Below are 12,352 nucleotides of genomic sequence, written 5' to 3' on the forward strand. Positions count from 1 at the left end.
ACCCCACCCTGACCCTGTCTCCCCTCGGCCCCGCAGGCCGGGCCGGCTGTCACCCCTCACCTGACCCTGTCTCCCCTCGGCCCCGCAGGCCGGGCCGGCTGTCACCCCTCACCTGACCCTGTCTCCGCAGAGGACCCCACCTTCCGCTGTGACGTGTGCGACGAGCTGTTCCCGTCGAAGCTGGACCTGCGGCGGCACAAGAAGTACTCGTGCGGCTCGGCGGGCGCCGCCCTCTACGCCGGGCTGGGCGGCGAGCTCAAGGCCAAGGGCCTGGGCGGGGGCGACGGGCAGGCCCACGAATGCAAGGACTGCGAGCGGATGTTCCCCAACAAGTACAGGTGCGGCCCCGCCCCGTCCTCCCTCCCCTCCCCCTCCCCTTCCCGGGGCCAGTCAGGACAGCAGGTCAGCTGGTCCTCAGAGCACAGAGGGAGCCCTGACGGACCCAGGGCTGCTGGGACAGGGCAATATGAGGGTCCCTCCAGTGTCCCCCCAGGGTCCCACTCCTCTGACATTGAGCTGACAATGAGCTGACATTGATCTGTCATTGATCTGGCATTGAGCTGACATTGATAAGACATTAAGCTGACAATGAGCTGACATTAAGCTGATAATGAGCTGACAATGAGCTGACATTGAGCTGGCAATTATATGACATTGAGCTGTCATGATCTGACATTGATATGACATTGAGCTGACAATAAGTTGGCATTGAGCTGTCATTGAGCTGACATTGAGCTGACATTGAGCTGGCATTGAGCTGACATTGATATGACATTGAGCTGACATTGAGCTGTCATGATCTGACATTGATATGACATTGATATGACATTGAGCTGACATTGAGCTGACAATAAGTTGACATTGAGCTGACAATGAGCTGACATTGATATGACATTGAGCTGACATTGATATGACATTGAGCTGACAATAGTTGGCCGTTGGAGGCCACACGTGTTCCCAGCTCTCACATGAAGTCTGGTCCCGGGCGGTGCCCCACCCCCGAGATGCCCTCTGAGACCACTGGCCGTGCCAGGACGTGGGGGCCAGGCCAGGGCTGCTCCTGGGGAAAGGTCCAGAGCCAGAGGGGACCCGGCGCACCTCATTGCCCGGGGCCGGGGGAGCGGCCTGACTGTCCGGTACACACTCAGCAGCGGCAGGAGAGGGGAGAAGCCACCCAGCAGTCCCCACCTGGGGTCCCCACTCCTGCCCCCGGCACCACCCGCTGGCCAGGAGCCTCACAGAGAGAGTCCCCGGAGCCGCCCAGTGGCTCTCCCGCCCCCAGCCAGGCAGGGTCAGGGCGGCCGGGGGCCCCGAGGCGGGCGTGCGGTCCCCGTGCTCAGGGGCAGGTGGCTTTTCCAGCCCAGGCTCCTCTCGCCCTGGTCTCCTCCCGGCCAGGCCGGCCCGGCAGCCGCAGCCGCAGGCCCCTGACTGGCCGTGGGACCGCGGCGCTGACCGCCCCCCTCGCGGCCTGCGGGCGGGGAACCCTCGCCGGAGCAGACGGCGGAGAGCCGGCGTGTAGGCCGGTCCCGCCGCGGCCGGTGGTCAGCTCCCCAGGGCCCGTTTCCTTTACATAAACACATAAATCACAATTAGCGCGGGAGCGGGCGCCGCCGCCGCCCGGGGACCGCGCTGCGAGGGGACGGATGGCTGGGCGCGTAATTAACGGCGTGATGTATGGCTGCCGGCTCATGAAGATTAACGGCGGGCCTGGCCGCGGGGGCCGCTCCCCCAGGGCCCGGCTGCTCACTCACCCGGGCCGGCCTCCGGAGCAGCCGGGGGCACCCTCACCACGGAGACCCGCCCCGCACTCGGCCGCTGCCCGGCACCAAGGTCCCTGCCCCGCACCCCAGCCCTGCCCCGCACTCCGGCCCCCGCCCCACACCCCGGCCCCCGCCCCGCACTCGGCCGCTGCGCCGCACCCCGCCCCCCCCCCCCCCCCCCCCCCCGCCCCACACCCCGGCCCCCGCCCCGCACCACAGCCGCCGCCCCGCACCACAGCCCCGCCCCGCACTCTGGCCCCCGCCCCACACCCCGGCCCCGCCCCGCACTCGGCTGCTGCCCCGCACCAAGGTCCCAGCCCCGCACCCCAGCCCCGCCCCGCACTCCAGCCTCTGCCTGCACCCCGGCCCCCGCCCCGCCCCGCACCCCAGCCCCCGCCCCACACCCCGGCCTCTGCCTGCACCCCGGCCCCCGCCCCGCACCCCGTCCCGCACCCCGGCGGCCCCCGCCCCGCACCCCGGCCCCCGCCCCGCACCCCGGCCCCCGCCCCGCACCCCGGCCCCCGCCCCACACCTGGCCACTGCCCCGCACCCCGGCCCCCGCCCCGCACCCTGGCCCCTGCGCCGCACCACGGCCGCCTCCGAGGGCGGGGAGCACCCTGCGGCCACTCGGGGGCCTTGGCTTGTGTCCCCCCACCCCCCACACTGGGCTCAGGGCTCTGCTGGAAGCTCTGACCCCTTGTCCTCAGGCCTGGGGTCAGCGTCAAGGTTAAGACTGTCCAGAGGGGCGGCCAGGAAGTGCAGGCGGGGCGCCCTGGGGGGGTGGACAAGGGCCGTCCTGCCCCTCATCCCTGACCTGCCCCGCGGCTGCTCTCAGCCACTGGCCCCCAGCCCGCCCCGTGCACATCAGGCCGCCGAGCAGCCCGGGGTCAGGCCGTCCGGGGCAGGGGTGCCAGCCCGCAGTGACCTCTGACCTCGCGCACAGCCTGGAGCAGCACATGGTGGTCCACACGGAGGAGCGGGAGTACAAGTGCGACCAGTGCCCCAAGGCCTTCAACTGGAAGTCCAACCTCATCCGCCACCAGATGTCCCATGACAGCGGCAAGCGCTTCGAATGTGAAAACTGCGTGAAGGTAACGCCGTGCGTGCCCGCCGCCGCCTCCGACAGGCTGGTGACCGGACTGGCCGGGACAGGGCGGGGCACACCTGCTCCCTCCGGGCGCCCCGCCCCCGCGATGGGGAAGGAGAGGCGGGGGGCCAAGCCCCCCAACGCCGAGCAGCACATGTCCGCCTTCCATTTCCCTGCAGTGGGCGGGGCACTGGCACGGTGTGGGCGGGGCGAGGACACAGGGTGGGCGGGGCCTGGCACAGTGGGCGGGGCGAGGACACAGAGTGGGCGGGCGCTGGCGCAGTGGGCGCTGGTACAGGGTGGGCGGGGCCTGGCACCTTGGGCGGGGCCTGTAAAAGCCTCTGCCTCGCAGGTGTTCACGGACCCCAGCAACCTGCAGCGGCACATCCGCTCGCAGCACGTGGGCGCGCGGGCGCACGCCTGCCCGGACTGCGGGAAGACCTTCGCCACGTCCTCCGGCCTCAAGCAGCACAAGCACATCCACAGCACCGTCAAACCTTTCATATGTAAGTGGTCCCCGCGGGCGCGGGCCGGCGTCTCAGGACCAAGCCAAGGCAGGGCTCCCCGGGCTCCCCGCTTGGCAGGACCCCTGTTGGTCCCGAGGCACCGAGGCGGCGGGGGCTCCCGGCCACGCGGAGCCCAGGCCAGAGCTTTGTGCCTCTTCTCTCACCTCCTCCTCCGCCTCCCGCCCTCCTCACTCTTCCCCTGAAGGTCCTGGTCCTGGGAGGAGCCTGAGCCAGCCCTCCCCTCCCCTCCCCTCCTCTCCCCTCCGTTCCCCACCCTCTCCCCGCACCCAGGTCCCGCCCACCCCGGGCTCCCTGAGGCACGCAATGCAATGCCGGTGGCGCCCACCGCGTTCCGCTGGGCCTGGGCGATGTGCCCAGGACCGCCGGGTGGCAGGGCCCAGTGAATAACGGAGGGGACAGCGGTCGAGCCATGAACCCTTAGCCAGCCGTGTGACAGGCGCCCGAGCTGGGGGAGGGCAGCTTGGGATTAGGAGGCTCTGCCAGGAGGGCACCCGGTGGGCACTGCTCCCCCGTGCGAGGGGCGGCAGGCGCCCGTGGGACGAGTCACTCCAGCAGAGACTGAGGAGGGGGAGAGAGTGGACCACAGCTCTGAGCAGAGGCTACGAGGCCGGTTTGGGTTAATAGGAGGGGGTCAAAGGTCACAAAGGACTAGGTCCCAGGGACCTCACGGGCCAGCCGAGGGGAGTGAGCCTGAAGGTTCCTCTCTGCCTCACGGTGCAGTGAGCAATCATTCCACACCAAATAGTGCTGAGTCACCATTCCCACCAGACAGCTGAGTCACCATTCACACCAGACAGTGCTGAGTCACCATTCCACACCAAATAGTGCTGAGTCACCATTCCCACCAGACAGCTGAGTCACCATTCACACCAGACAGCAGAATCACCATTCACACCAGACAGTGCTGAGTCACCATTCCCACCAGACAGTGCTGAGTCACCATTCCACACCAAATAGTGCTGAGTCACCGTTCACACCAGACAGCTGAGTCACCATTCACACCAGACAGTGCTGAGTCACCATTCCCACCAGACAGTGCTGAGTCACCATTCACACCAGACAGCTGAGTCACCATTCCCACCAGACAGTGCTGAGTCACCATTCCCACCAGACAGTGCTGAGTCACCATTCCCACCAGACAGTGCTGAGTCACCATTCCCACCAGACAGTGCTGAGTCACCATTCCCACCAGACAGTGCTGAGTCACCATTCACACCAGACAGTGCTGAGTCACCATTCCCACCAGACAGTGCTGAGTCACCATTTCCACCAGACAGTGCTGAGTCACCATTCACACCAAACAGTGCTGAGTCACCATTCACACCAGACAGTGCTGAGTCACCATTCCCACCAGACAGTGCTGAGTCACCATTCACACCAGACAGTGCTGAGTCACCATTCACACCAGACAGTGCTGAGTCACCATTCCCACCAGACAGTGCTGAGTCACCATTCCCACCAGACAGTGCTGAGTCACCATTCCCACCAGACAGTGCTGAGTCACCATTCCCACCAGACAGTACTGAGTCACCATTCCCACCAGACAGTGCTGAGTCACCATTCCCACCAGACAGTGCTGAGTCACCATTCACACCAGACAGTGCTGAGTCACCATTCCCACCAGACAGTGCTGAGTCACCATTTCCACCAGACAGTGCTGAGTCACCATTCACACCAAATAGTGCTGAGTCACCATTCACACCAGACAGTGCTGAGTCACCATTCCCACCAGACAGTGCTGAGTCACCATTCACACCAGACAGCTGAGTCACCATTCACACCAGACAGTGCTGAGTCACCATTCACACCAGACAGCTGAGTCACCATTCACACCAGACAGTGCTGAGTCACCATTCACACCAGACAGCTGAGTCACCATTCACACCAGACAGTGCTGAGTCACCATTCACACCAGTGCTGAGTCACCATTTCACACTCATTATCTCACAGAACCCTTACAAAATCCTAGGGAGTGGGGTCTATACTATCTCTAATGACGGAGCAGGAAACTGAGGCTCAGGACAGTCAGGGGCCAGGTGCTCACGGCCATGCTGCAAAACCCTGACTCTAGTTCAAGGGTCTGGCTCCCGACCCCAGCTAGGGGGCCCAGGACTCCTCAGGCTCCACGACATGAATGCCAGGAGGGCGACACTGGAGGGTGGGGAGTTGTGTCAGGATGTTCTCGCCATGGGGGGCTCATTCTGCACGTGTGTGTGTGTGTGTGTGTGTATGTGTGTGAGTGTTTGTGCACGCATGCACATGGGCGAGAGAGACCAGGCTGGCCTGCTCACTGCCCAGCCAGCTCCTAGCTGTTCTACTGGCTCAGTCCCTCGCTCCGGGTCTGCTGTGGCCGCCCACCAGCTCCACCTCCTGCCCCCGCAGGTCGTGGAGGCGCGGAGCAGGGCGTGAGGGGTGGGTGCCTCTGGAGGACCTGGGGGAAGCAGGGGGGGGGGGGGGGGGGGGGGGAGGGGGGGGGCTGGGCCGGGTCTGCAATGGGGAGAACGGCAGCACGTCCAGGGAGGGTGAGGGCAGCACCTCCACAGACTGGGCGCCGGGAGCAGACAGGACGGAGGGCTGCAGCCGGGCCTCCATGTGCTGCTTTGGTCACGCCCCCAGCGGCCGCGTTGTCTCCTGGGGTCGCCTCATCCCTGAGCCGGGCCGCAGCGCCCTGGGGACTGTTCCAGCTGCCGCACAGGCCCACGGGCAGGGGAGCCCGGCAGCCTCAGCCCCCGGCACCGCAGAGCTCACCGCCCGGCGGCTCCCCGCAGCCTCAGCCCCCGGCACCGCAGAGCTCACCGCCCGGCGGCTCCCGGCAGCCCCGGGCATCGCAGAGCTCACCGCCCAGCCGCTCCCTGCAGCCCCAGGCACCGCAGAGCTCACCGCCCGGCGGCTCCCAGCAGCCAGGCAGTGAGCGTGAGAGAGACCAGCCAGGCAGTGGGTGTGACGTGCCATTCAGAGAGGGTGGCCCCAGATGGGGAAATGGATTGGCTGGCTCTCCAGGCCACACAGCGTCCCTGGGCTCACGGGCTCGGCCTGTGGTCAGGCCTGGGAGGGAAGCTGTGAACAGGTGAGGGCCATGCCCGCGAGGTGGCGCGACAGAAAGCTGGCCACCCACAGCCGGGCGGGCACCGCTGTGAGCGCGCCCCCTGCTGGGCTGGCTGCACACCGCCCACAGCAGCACAGCCCCTGCCTGAGCCCCGAGCACACAGACCCAGACCACGGCACGGCCTGCTGGTGTCTCCTGCACAGGGAGCTCACGTGTGTGCCGGGCGTGTGCATGTGCATGTGCGTGTGTGAGAGACAGAATCTGGGCACCTGGTGAGCAGCTTCCCGGTGGACTGTTCAGGAAAGGGCCTTATCTTCGTGGAGTGAGTGTGAGTGTGTGTGTGTGAGTGCAGGTATGTGGTGTGTGCCTGTGTGGGTGTTCACGTGAGGGTATGTAAGTGGGTGTGTGTCTGTGTGTTTGTGAGTGCTGGTGTGTGCATTGGGGGTGTAGGTATGTGTGGGTGTGAGTGGCTGGGTGTGTGTGGGTGTGGTGTGATGGTGGGTGTGATGTGTGTGAGTGTGTCAGTCTGTGTGCATGTGTGGGGGTATAGGGGTGTGTGTGTGTGTGTGTGTAGATGTGTGGGTGTGAGAGTGGCTGTGTGAATGGGGGTGAGTGTGGGTGTGGGTGTATGAGTGGGTGTGGTGTGTCTGTGAGCTGTGAATGTGGGTGAGTGTGCGTGAGTGTGGGTGTGTGAATGGGTGGGTGTGAGGTGTGTCTGTGAGTGTGGGGTGAGTGTGGGTGTGGGTGGGTGAATGTGTGTGAATGTGGGTGAGTGTGGGTGTGGGTGGGTGAGTGTGGGTGAGTGTGGGTGAGTGTGGGTGTGGGTGGGTGAGTGTGGGTGAGTGTGGGTGAGTGTGGGTGAGTGTGGGTGTGGGTGGGTGAATGCGTGTGAATGTGGGGTGAGTGTGCACATCCACACTCGTACGCCTCAAGGAAAACTGCTGACGGGATGAGGCCGGGCCAGGGTCGCCCTGCACCTGACGGAGCCGGGCCCTCCCTCAGGCGCTGGTCCCCACGTCGCCCCTCGGGCACTGGCTCCTGCTCCGGCTCTGACAGCAGCGGTCACCCCGGGTCCCGGGCCCGCATCCCGGCCCTCAGTCTCTGTTGCCCCAGCGTCTCTCGGTCCCCGTGAGGAGCAGGCGGGGACCCAGCACCCAGCTCCCAGGCCCAGGCCCTTTCCAAGCTCAGGGGGTGGCAGCCACGAACGAGGCGCCGACACAGCCCGTCCAGGGTGCAGGGCACAGCGCCGCCCTGGTTTGTGCGGCCAGGCCTGAGCGAGCTGGGCGGGCCTGAGGGTGTCCGTCCACGGCCCCTCCTCCCAGCGGCAGGTGGGTCTCCGGGGGCCAGCCCTCCCGGTGAGAAGCCGGGCATGCCGGCCGCAGGAAGGAGCGGCTCCACTCAGACGCTGGGCTGAAAGCCGGCCGTCGGCGGCTCCCATGGGGGGTCCTCAGAGGCGGGTCCCTCCTGCAGCCGGGGCACGGGAGGAGGACGCTGGTGGCGGCTGCCCTCGGCTCACAGGCCCCGGGACAATGGTCTGGCGGGTCCCCGGGCCCCGGGCTCTGCGCTCGGCGCCGGCCGGCACTGCCCTCTCCTGTCCAGAGCGGAGACTCATGGCCTCTCGACCGCCATTCGGGGCTGTTCCCCTTTCCTCCGGCGTGGGCCCAGCCCCCCTTCAGGCCACCCCCAGGCTCCCCGGCCTGGCTGCCCTCGCTGGCCGCAGGTCCCAGGGCCCGGACAGGGGAGGACGGGCTGCTGGGGACACACACCATGAGAAGCGGGGTCGGAGGGGGGGCGGGATTCACCCTGCCCTGCAGAGCAGCGCCTCCGACGGGCAGAAAGCCACATGGCTGTGCCTGGCTCTGCCCACCTGAGGCCGGGGTCCTCGCCCCCATTACAGAGCTGGCATGCTCTCCCCTCCCACCGAGCTGAGGACTAGCCTCACTGCGGGGAGCACAGAGACGCAGGAGTAGCCCCTGTCCGACCATGCTGGGGACAAGGCCAGCCCTGGGATGGTGTGCACCTGTGTGCATGTGTGTACATGTGTTTGCAGGCACCCACACACAATGTAACATAGGCATGCGCACATGAGGGGCGTGCACGCATGCTCAGTGTGCAATACATGAACATGTGTGCGTGTGAGTGACATTCACGTGCATGTGTGACACGCATACATTTGTGTGTGCGCTCGTGCACACATTCACAGCACACACCCATTTATGCACAACATGCACACACGAACACATGCTCCTGTGCATGTCATTTCCACATCTGTGTGCAACCTGCAGGCACATGTATTCAGGCACGTGTCTACATGCATACGTGAGACATGTGCCTGTGGGTGCACATTCTCACAGGGCACGCTAGCCCGTGCACGTGCATACACGGTGACGCACGTGTACGCACATACCCAGGGGCACAGGGGCAGACGCCGTTTCCCGGTAATTTCATAGCGTGTTTGCGTGCTTTCTGCTGACGCTGTAGGTGAGGTCTGCCACAAGTCCTACACGCAGTTCTCCAACCTGTGCCGCCACAAGCGCATGCACGCCGACTGCCGCACGCAGATCAAGTGCAAGGACTGCGGGCAGATGTTCAGCACTACCTCCTCCCTCAACAAGCACCGGCGCTTCTGCGAGGGCAGGAGCCACTGCCCGCCCGGCGGCCTCTTCTCGCCCGGCCTGCCCCTCGCCCCCGGGCCGCTGCTGGACAAGGCCAAGCCGCCGCCCGCCCTCAACCACGCCGGCCTGGGCTTCGGCGAGTACTTCCCCTCCCGGCCGCACCCGGGGGGCCTGCCCTTCTCGGCGGCGCCCCCCGCCTTCCCCGCGCTGACGCCCGGCTTCCCCGGCATCTTCCCGCCCTCCCTGTACCCCCGGCCCCCGCTGCTGCCCCCCACGCCCCTGCTCAAGAGCCCGCTGAACCACACCCAGGACGCCAAGCTGCCCAGCCCCCTGGGCACTCCGGCGCTGCCCCTGGTGTCCGCCGTGGGGGGCGGCCAGGGGGCGCCGGGCGCCGCGGGGCCCGAGGAGAAGTTCGAGGGGCCCCCGGAGGACGCGTTCCCCGAGAAGCTCAAGGCGGCGCGGGGCAGCGACCTGTCGGACGGCAGCGACTTCGAGGACATCAACACCACGACCGGGACGGACCTGGACACCACCACGGGCACCGGCTCCGAGGACCTGGACAGCGACGCCGAGAGCGACCGCGACAAGGCCAAGGCCGAGGGCCGGGCGGCCGGGGGCCCGGCGGACCTGGGGGGCGGCGCGGGGCCGCCGGGGGCCGCCCTGGGCGCGGGCGAGGTGCCCGTCTTCTACGCCCAGCACTCCTTCTTCCCGCCGCCCGAGGAGCAGCTGCTGGCGGCCGGCGCCGCGGGCGACTCCATCAAGGCCATCGCGTCCATCGCCGAGAAGTACTTCGGGCCGGGCTTCGTGGGCGTGCCCGAGAAGCGGCTGGGCGCGCTGCCCTACCACTCCGTGTTCCCCTTCCAGCTGCTGCCCGACTTCCCGCCCGCCCTCTACCCGCTGGCCGACCGCACCCTCGCCCACGGCCTGCTGGTCAAGGCCGAGCCCAAGTCGCCCCGGGACGCCCTCAAGGGGGGCGGCCCCGGCGCCGAGTCCCCCTTCGACCTCACCACCCGGCCCAAGGAGGCGCCGCCCGCGCCCAGGGCGGGCCCCGCGGGCGCAGCGGGCGAGGAGCAGCCGCTGGACCTGAGCATCGGCAGCCGCGCCCGCGCCAGCCTCAACGGCGGCCGGGAGCCCCGCAAGAACCACGTCTACGGCGAGCGCGCGCCCGCGGCCGGCGACAGGCTGCCCAAGGCCTGCCAGGCGCCGCTGCCCCAGCAGCCCTCGCTGCACTACGCCAAGCCCTCGCCCTTCTTCATGGACCCCATCTACAGGTACCCGCGGGCCCGCCCCGCTGCCCCTGCCCAGGGCCCGCTGAGCCTCCAGCCTCTTCCCGGACCAGCTCGCCCCCACCCCCAAAACTCACACCCGCCCTCACCCTCCCCTCTCCCGGGGTCTCTGCTTCCCTCTGGGCGCGCCTCAGAGGCACAGCCGCCCTCCTGGGGGCCCAGGGGAAGGGGATGAGGGGGAGCAGGGGGGCAGGAAGCTGTAGGGCTGGCACAAGGCCGTGTCCGGTTACCTCCGGTGTCTGTTGGCCTTTGACCCGGGGTTCGTGAGGTGGAGGGTCTGACCCCCACCTGTGCCCGGGGAGCCTGGCTGAGCCCCAGGAGAGGGCTGGGCACATGCGGGTCAGGAGGGAGCCGAGGTGCAGGCCCTGCCTCTGGGCGGGAGGCGTGTGCACACACGTGTACAGACATGCCTGGTGCTCAGGGAGCAAGGGCCGTATGGCCACCCCAGGGGCCAGCGGGGCCGAGGATCGGTTCAGGTGAGGTCAGGGGTGTCAGTCTCCCCCCTGCCCTCCATGCCCCCCGGTCCCCCTTGCCAGCCCTTGAGGCCGCCCTGTGGCCAAATCCCCCTAAAAGCAGACGGTGGAGCCACACCCAGCCTCCCCCGTGTGTTCGCCCTCGGCCCTGCCACCGGCTCCTGTCCCTGGTCCAGCTCTGAGGGCCTCGCTGAGCCCTCGGACCCGGTTCCACTCCCGCACAGCCACACCCAGGGGTCAGTCTGTTCCTGTAGCTCCCGCCCTCCCCCCTGGACCTCGGCTCTCCAAGGGGTGACCGGGAGCCGCTCCTGCCCTGGCTCCGGGCGGCTCTGCGGCTCCCAGGCCATCCCGTCCCGCTGTGGCCGGGTCCCGCTGGGCCTGGAAGACACATCGTGTGGAAGGGACGGGAGCAGGCCCCACAGGAGCCCGGCAGGCCCTGGCCCAGGGTTCGAGCAGAGGGACTGTGTCTGCCTGTGAAAAAGTTTCCCCGTTTAGATTAAACCTCAGCCCGGAGGAGAAACTGAGGCAGTGCTGCTGGGAAATGATGAGAGGGTGCTTGGGGGAGGAGACCTGGGCGAGGGGGGGACCTGGGTGGGGGTCCTGGGGGGGGTCCTGGGCAAGAGGGGACCGCAGGGGGAGGGGCTGCTGCCATGTCCTGCTCCGTGTGACCCCGTGTCACAGCCTGTGGCCACCAGGGCCCAGGCGGGGGCTGCAGCCACAGGAGACCCCGTGGCCTCCCCCGGACGGCCCGCTGCTCACTCACCAGCTGGGCAGAGCGCCCGGAGCCAAGGGCCGGGGACAGGGCAGTCGGGTGCCTGCTCCATGGTCCGCTGTGGCCACCCCGGGGACCCCGACAGAGTGAACGGGGCGGGGCGGGGCCCGGGTGTGGGGGCCCCGGAGCAGGTCCCAGGCTCCACGCTCAGCGTTAGCCCGGCCACGGGCGCCCAGCTGGGGTGGGGCGCGGGGAGCCTGGCGGGCCCAGAGCGCTGAGGTGAGGGGGCTGCGGAGGGAGCGCCGCTCTGTGGGCGGCCGTGGCCGGGGGTACGTAACCCGCGGGCTGCTGTCCAGCAGGGTGGAGAAGCGGAAGGTGCCGGACCCCGTGGGGGTCCTGAAGGAGAAGTTCCTGCGGCCGCCCCCGCTGCTCTTCCACCCCCAGGTGAGTGGGCGGGCGCGGGAGGGGCGCGGGGGGCGGGAGGCAGGGGGGGCGGGAGGCAGGGGGGCGGGGTGGGGGCGGGGCCAGGAGCCCGAGGTCCATCCAGGCCCGGCCATACCCCGAGGAGGGCGGCAGCCACCCACCTGACCATCAGATGCCCGGGGTCTCCCTCGGACCACGCAGCGCCCTGTGGCCGGACAGGGTGACGGGCGGACGGGGTGAAGGGCAGACGGGGTGAAGGGCGGACGGGGTGAAGGGCAGACGGGGTGAAGGGCGGATGGGGTGAAGGGCGGACGGGGTGACGGGCGGATGGGGTGAAGGGCAGACGGGGTGAAGGGCGGACGGGGTGACGGGCGGATGGGGTGAAGGGCGGACGGGGTGAAGGGCGGACGGGGTGAAGGGCAG

At 68.0% G+C, this 12,352-nt stretch overlaps 1 protein-coding gene across 1 annotated transcript in view; it reads left to right on the forward strand.

Annotated features, from left to right (window-relative positions):
- The window catches only part of PRDM16 (PR/SET domain 16), a 226,297-nt gene that overhangs the window by 201,039 nt on the left and 12,906 nt on the right, over positions 1-12,352 (forward strand). Inside the window, exons 7-11 of the mRNA XM_036460884.2 lie at positions 131-338; positions 2,704-2,851; positions 3,200-3,353; positions 8,902-10,306; positions 11,863-11,950. Coding sequence (XP_036316777.1) covers positions 131-338; positions 2,704-2,851; positions 3,200-3,353; positions 8,902-10,306; positions 11,863-11,950 — 2,003 coding nt within the window. The remainder of the gene's footprint in view (positions 1-130; positions 339-2,703; positions 2,852-3,199; positions 3,354-8,901; positions 10,307-11,862; positions 11,951-12,352) is intronic.

Source organism: Pipistrellus kuhlii, unplaced genomic scaffold (assembly GCF_014108245.1).
Source record: "Pipistrellus kuhlii isolate mPipKuh1 unplaced genomic scaffold, mPipKuh1.p scaffold_m20_p_34, whole genome shotgun sequence".
NCBI classification, from domain to species: domain Eukaryota; kingdom Metazoa; phylum Chordata; class Mammalia; order Chiroptera; family Vespertilionidae; genus Pipistrellus; species Pipistrellus kuhlii.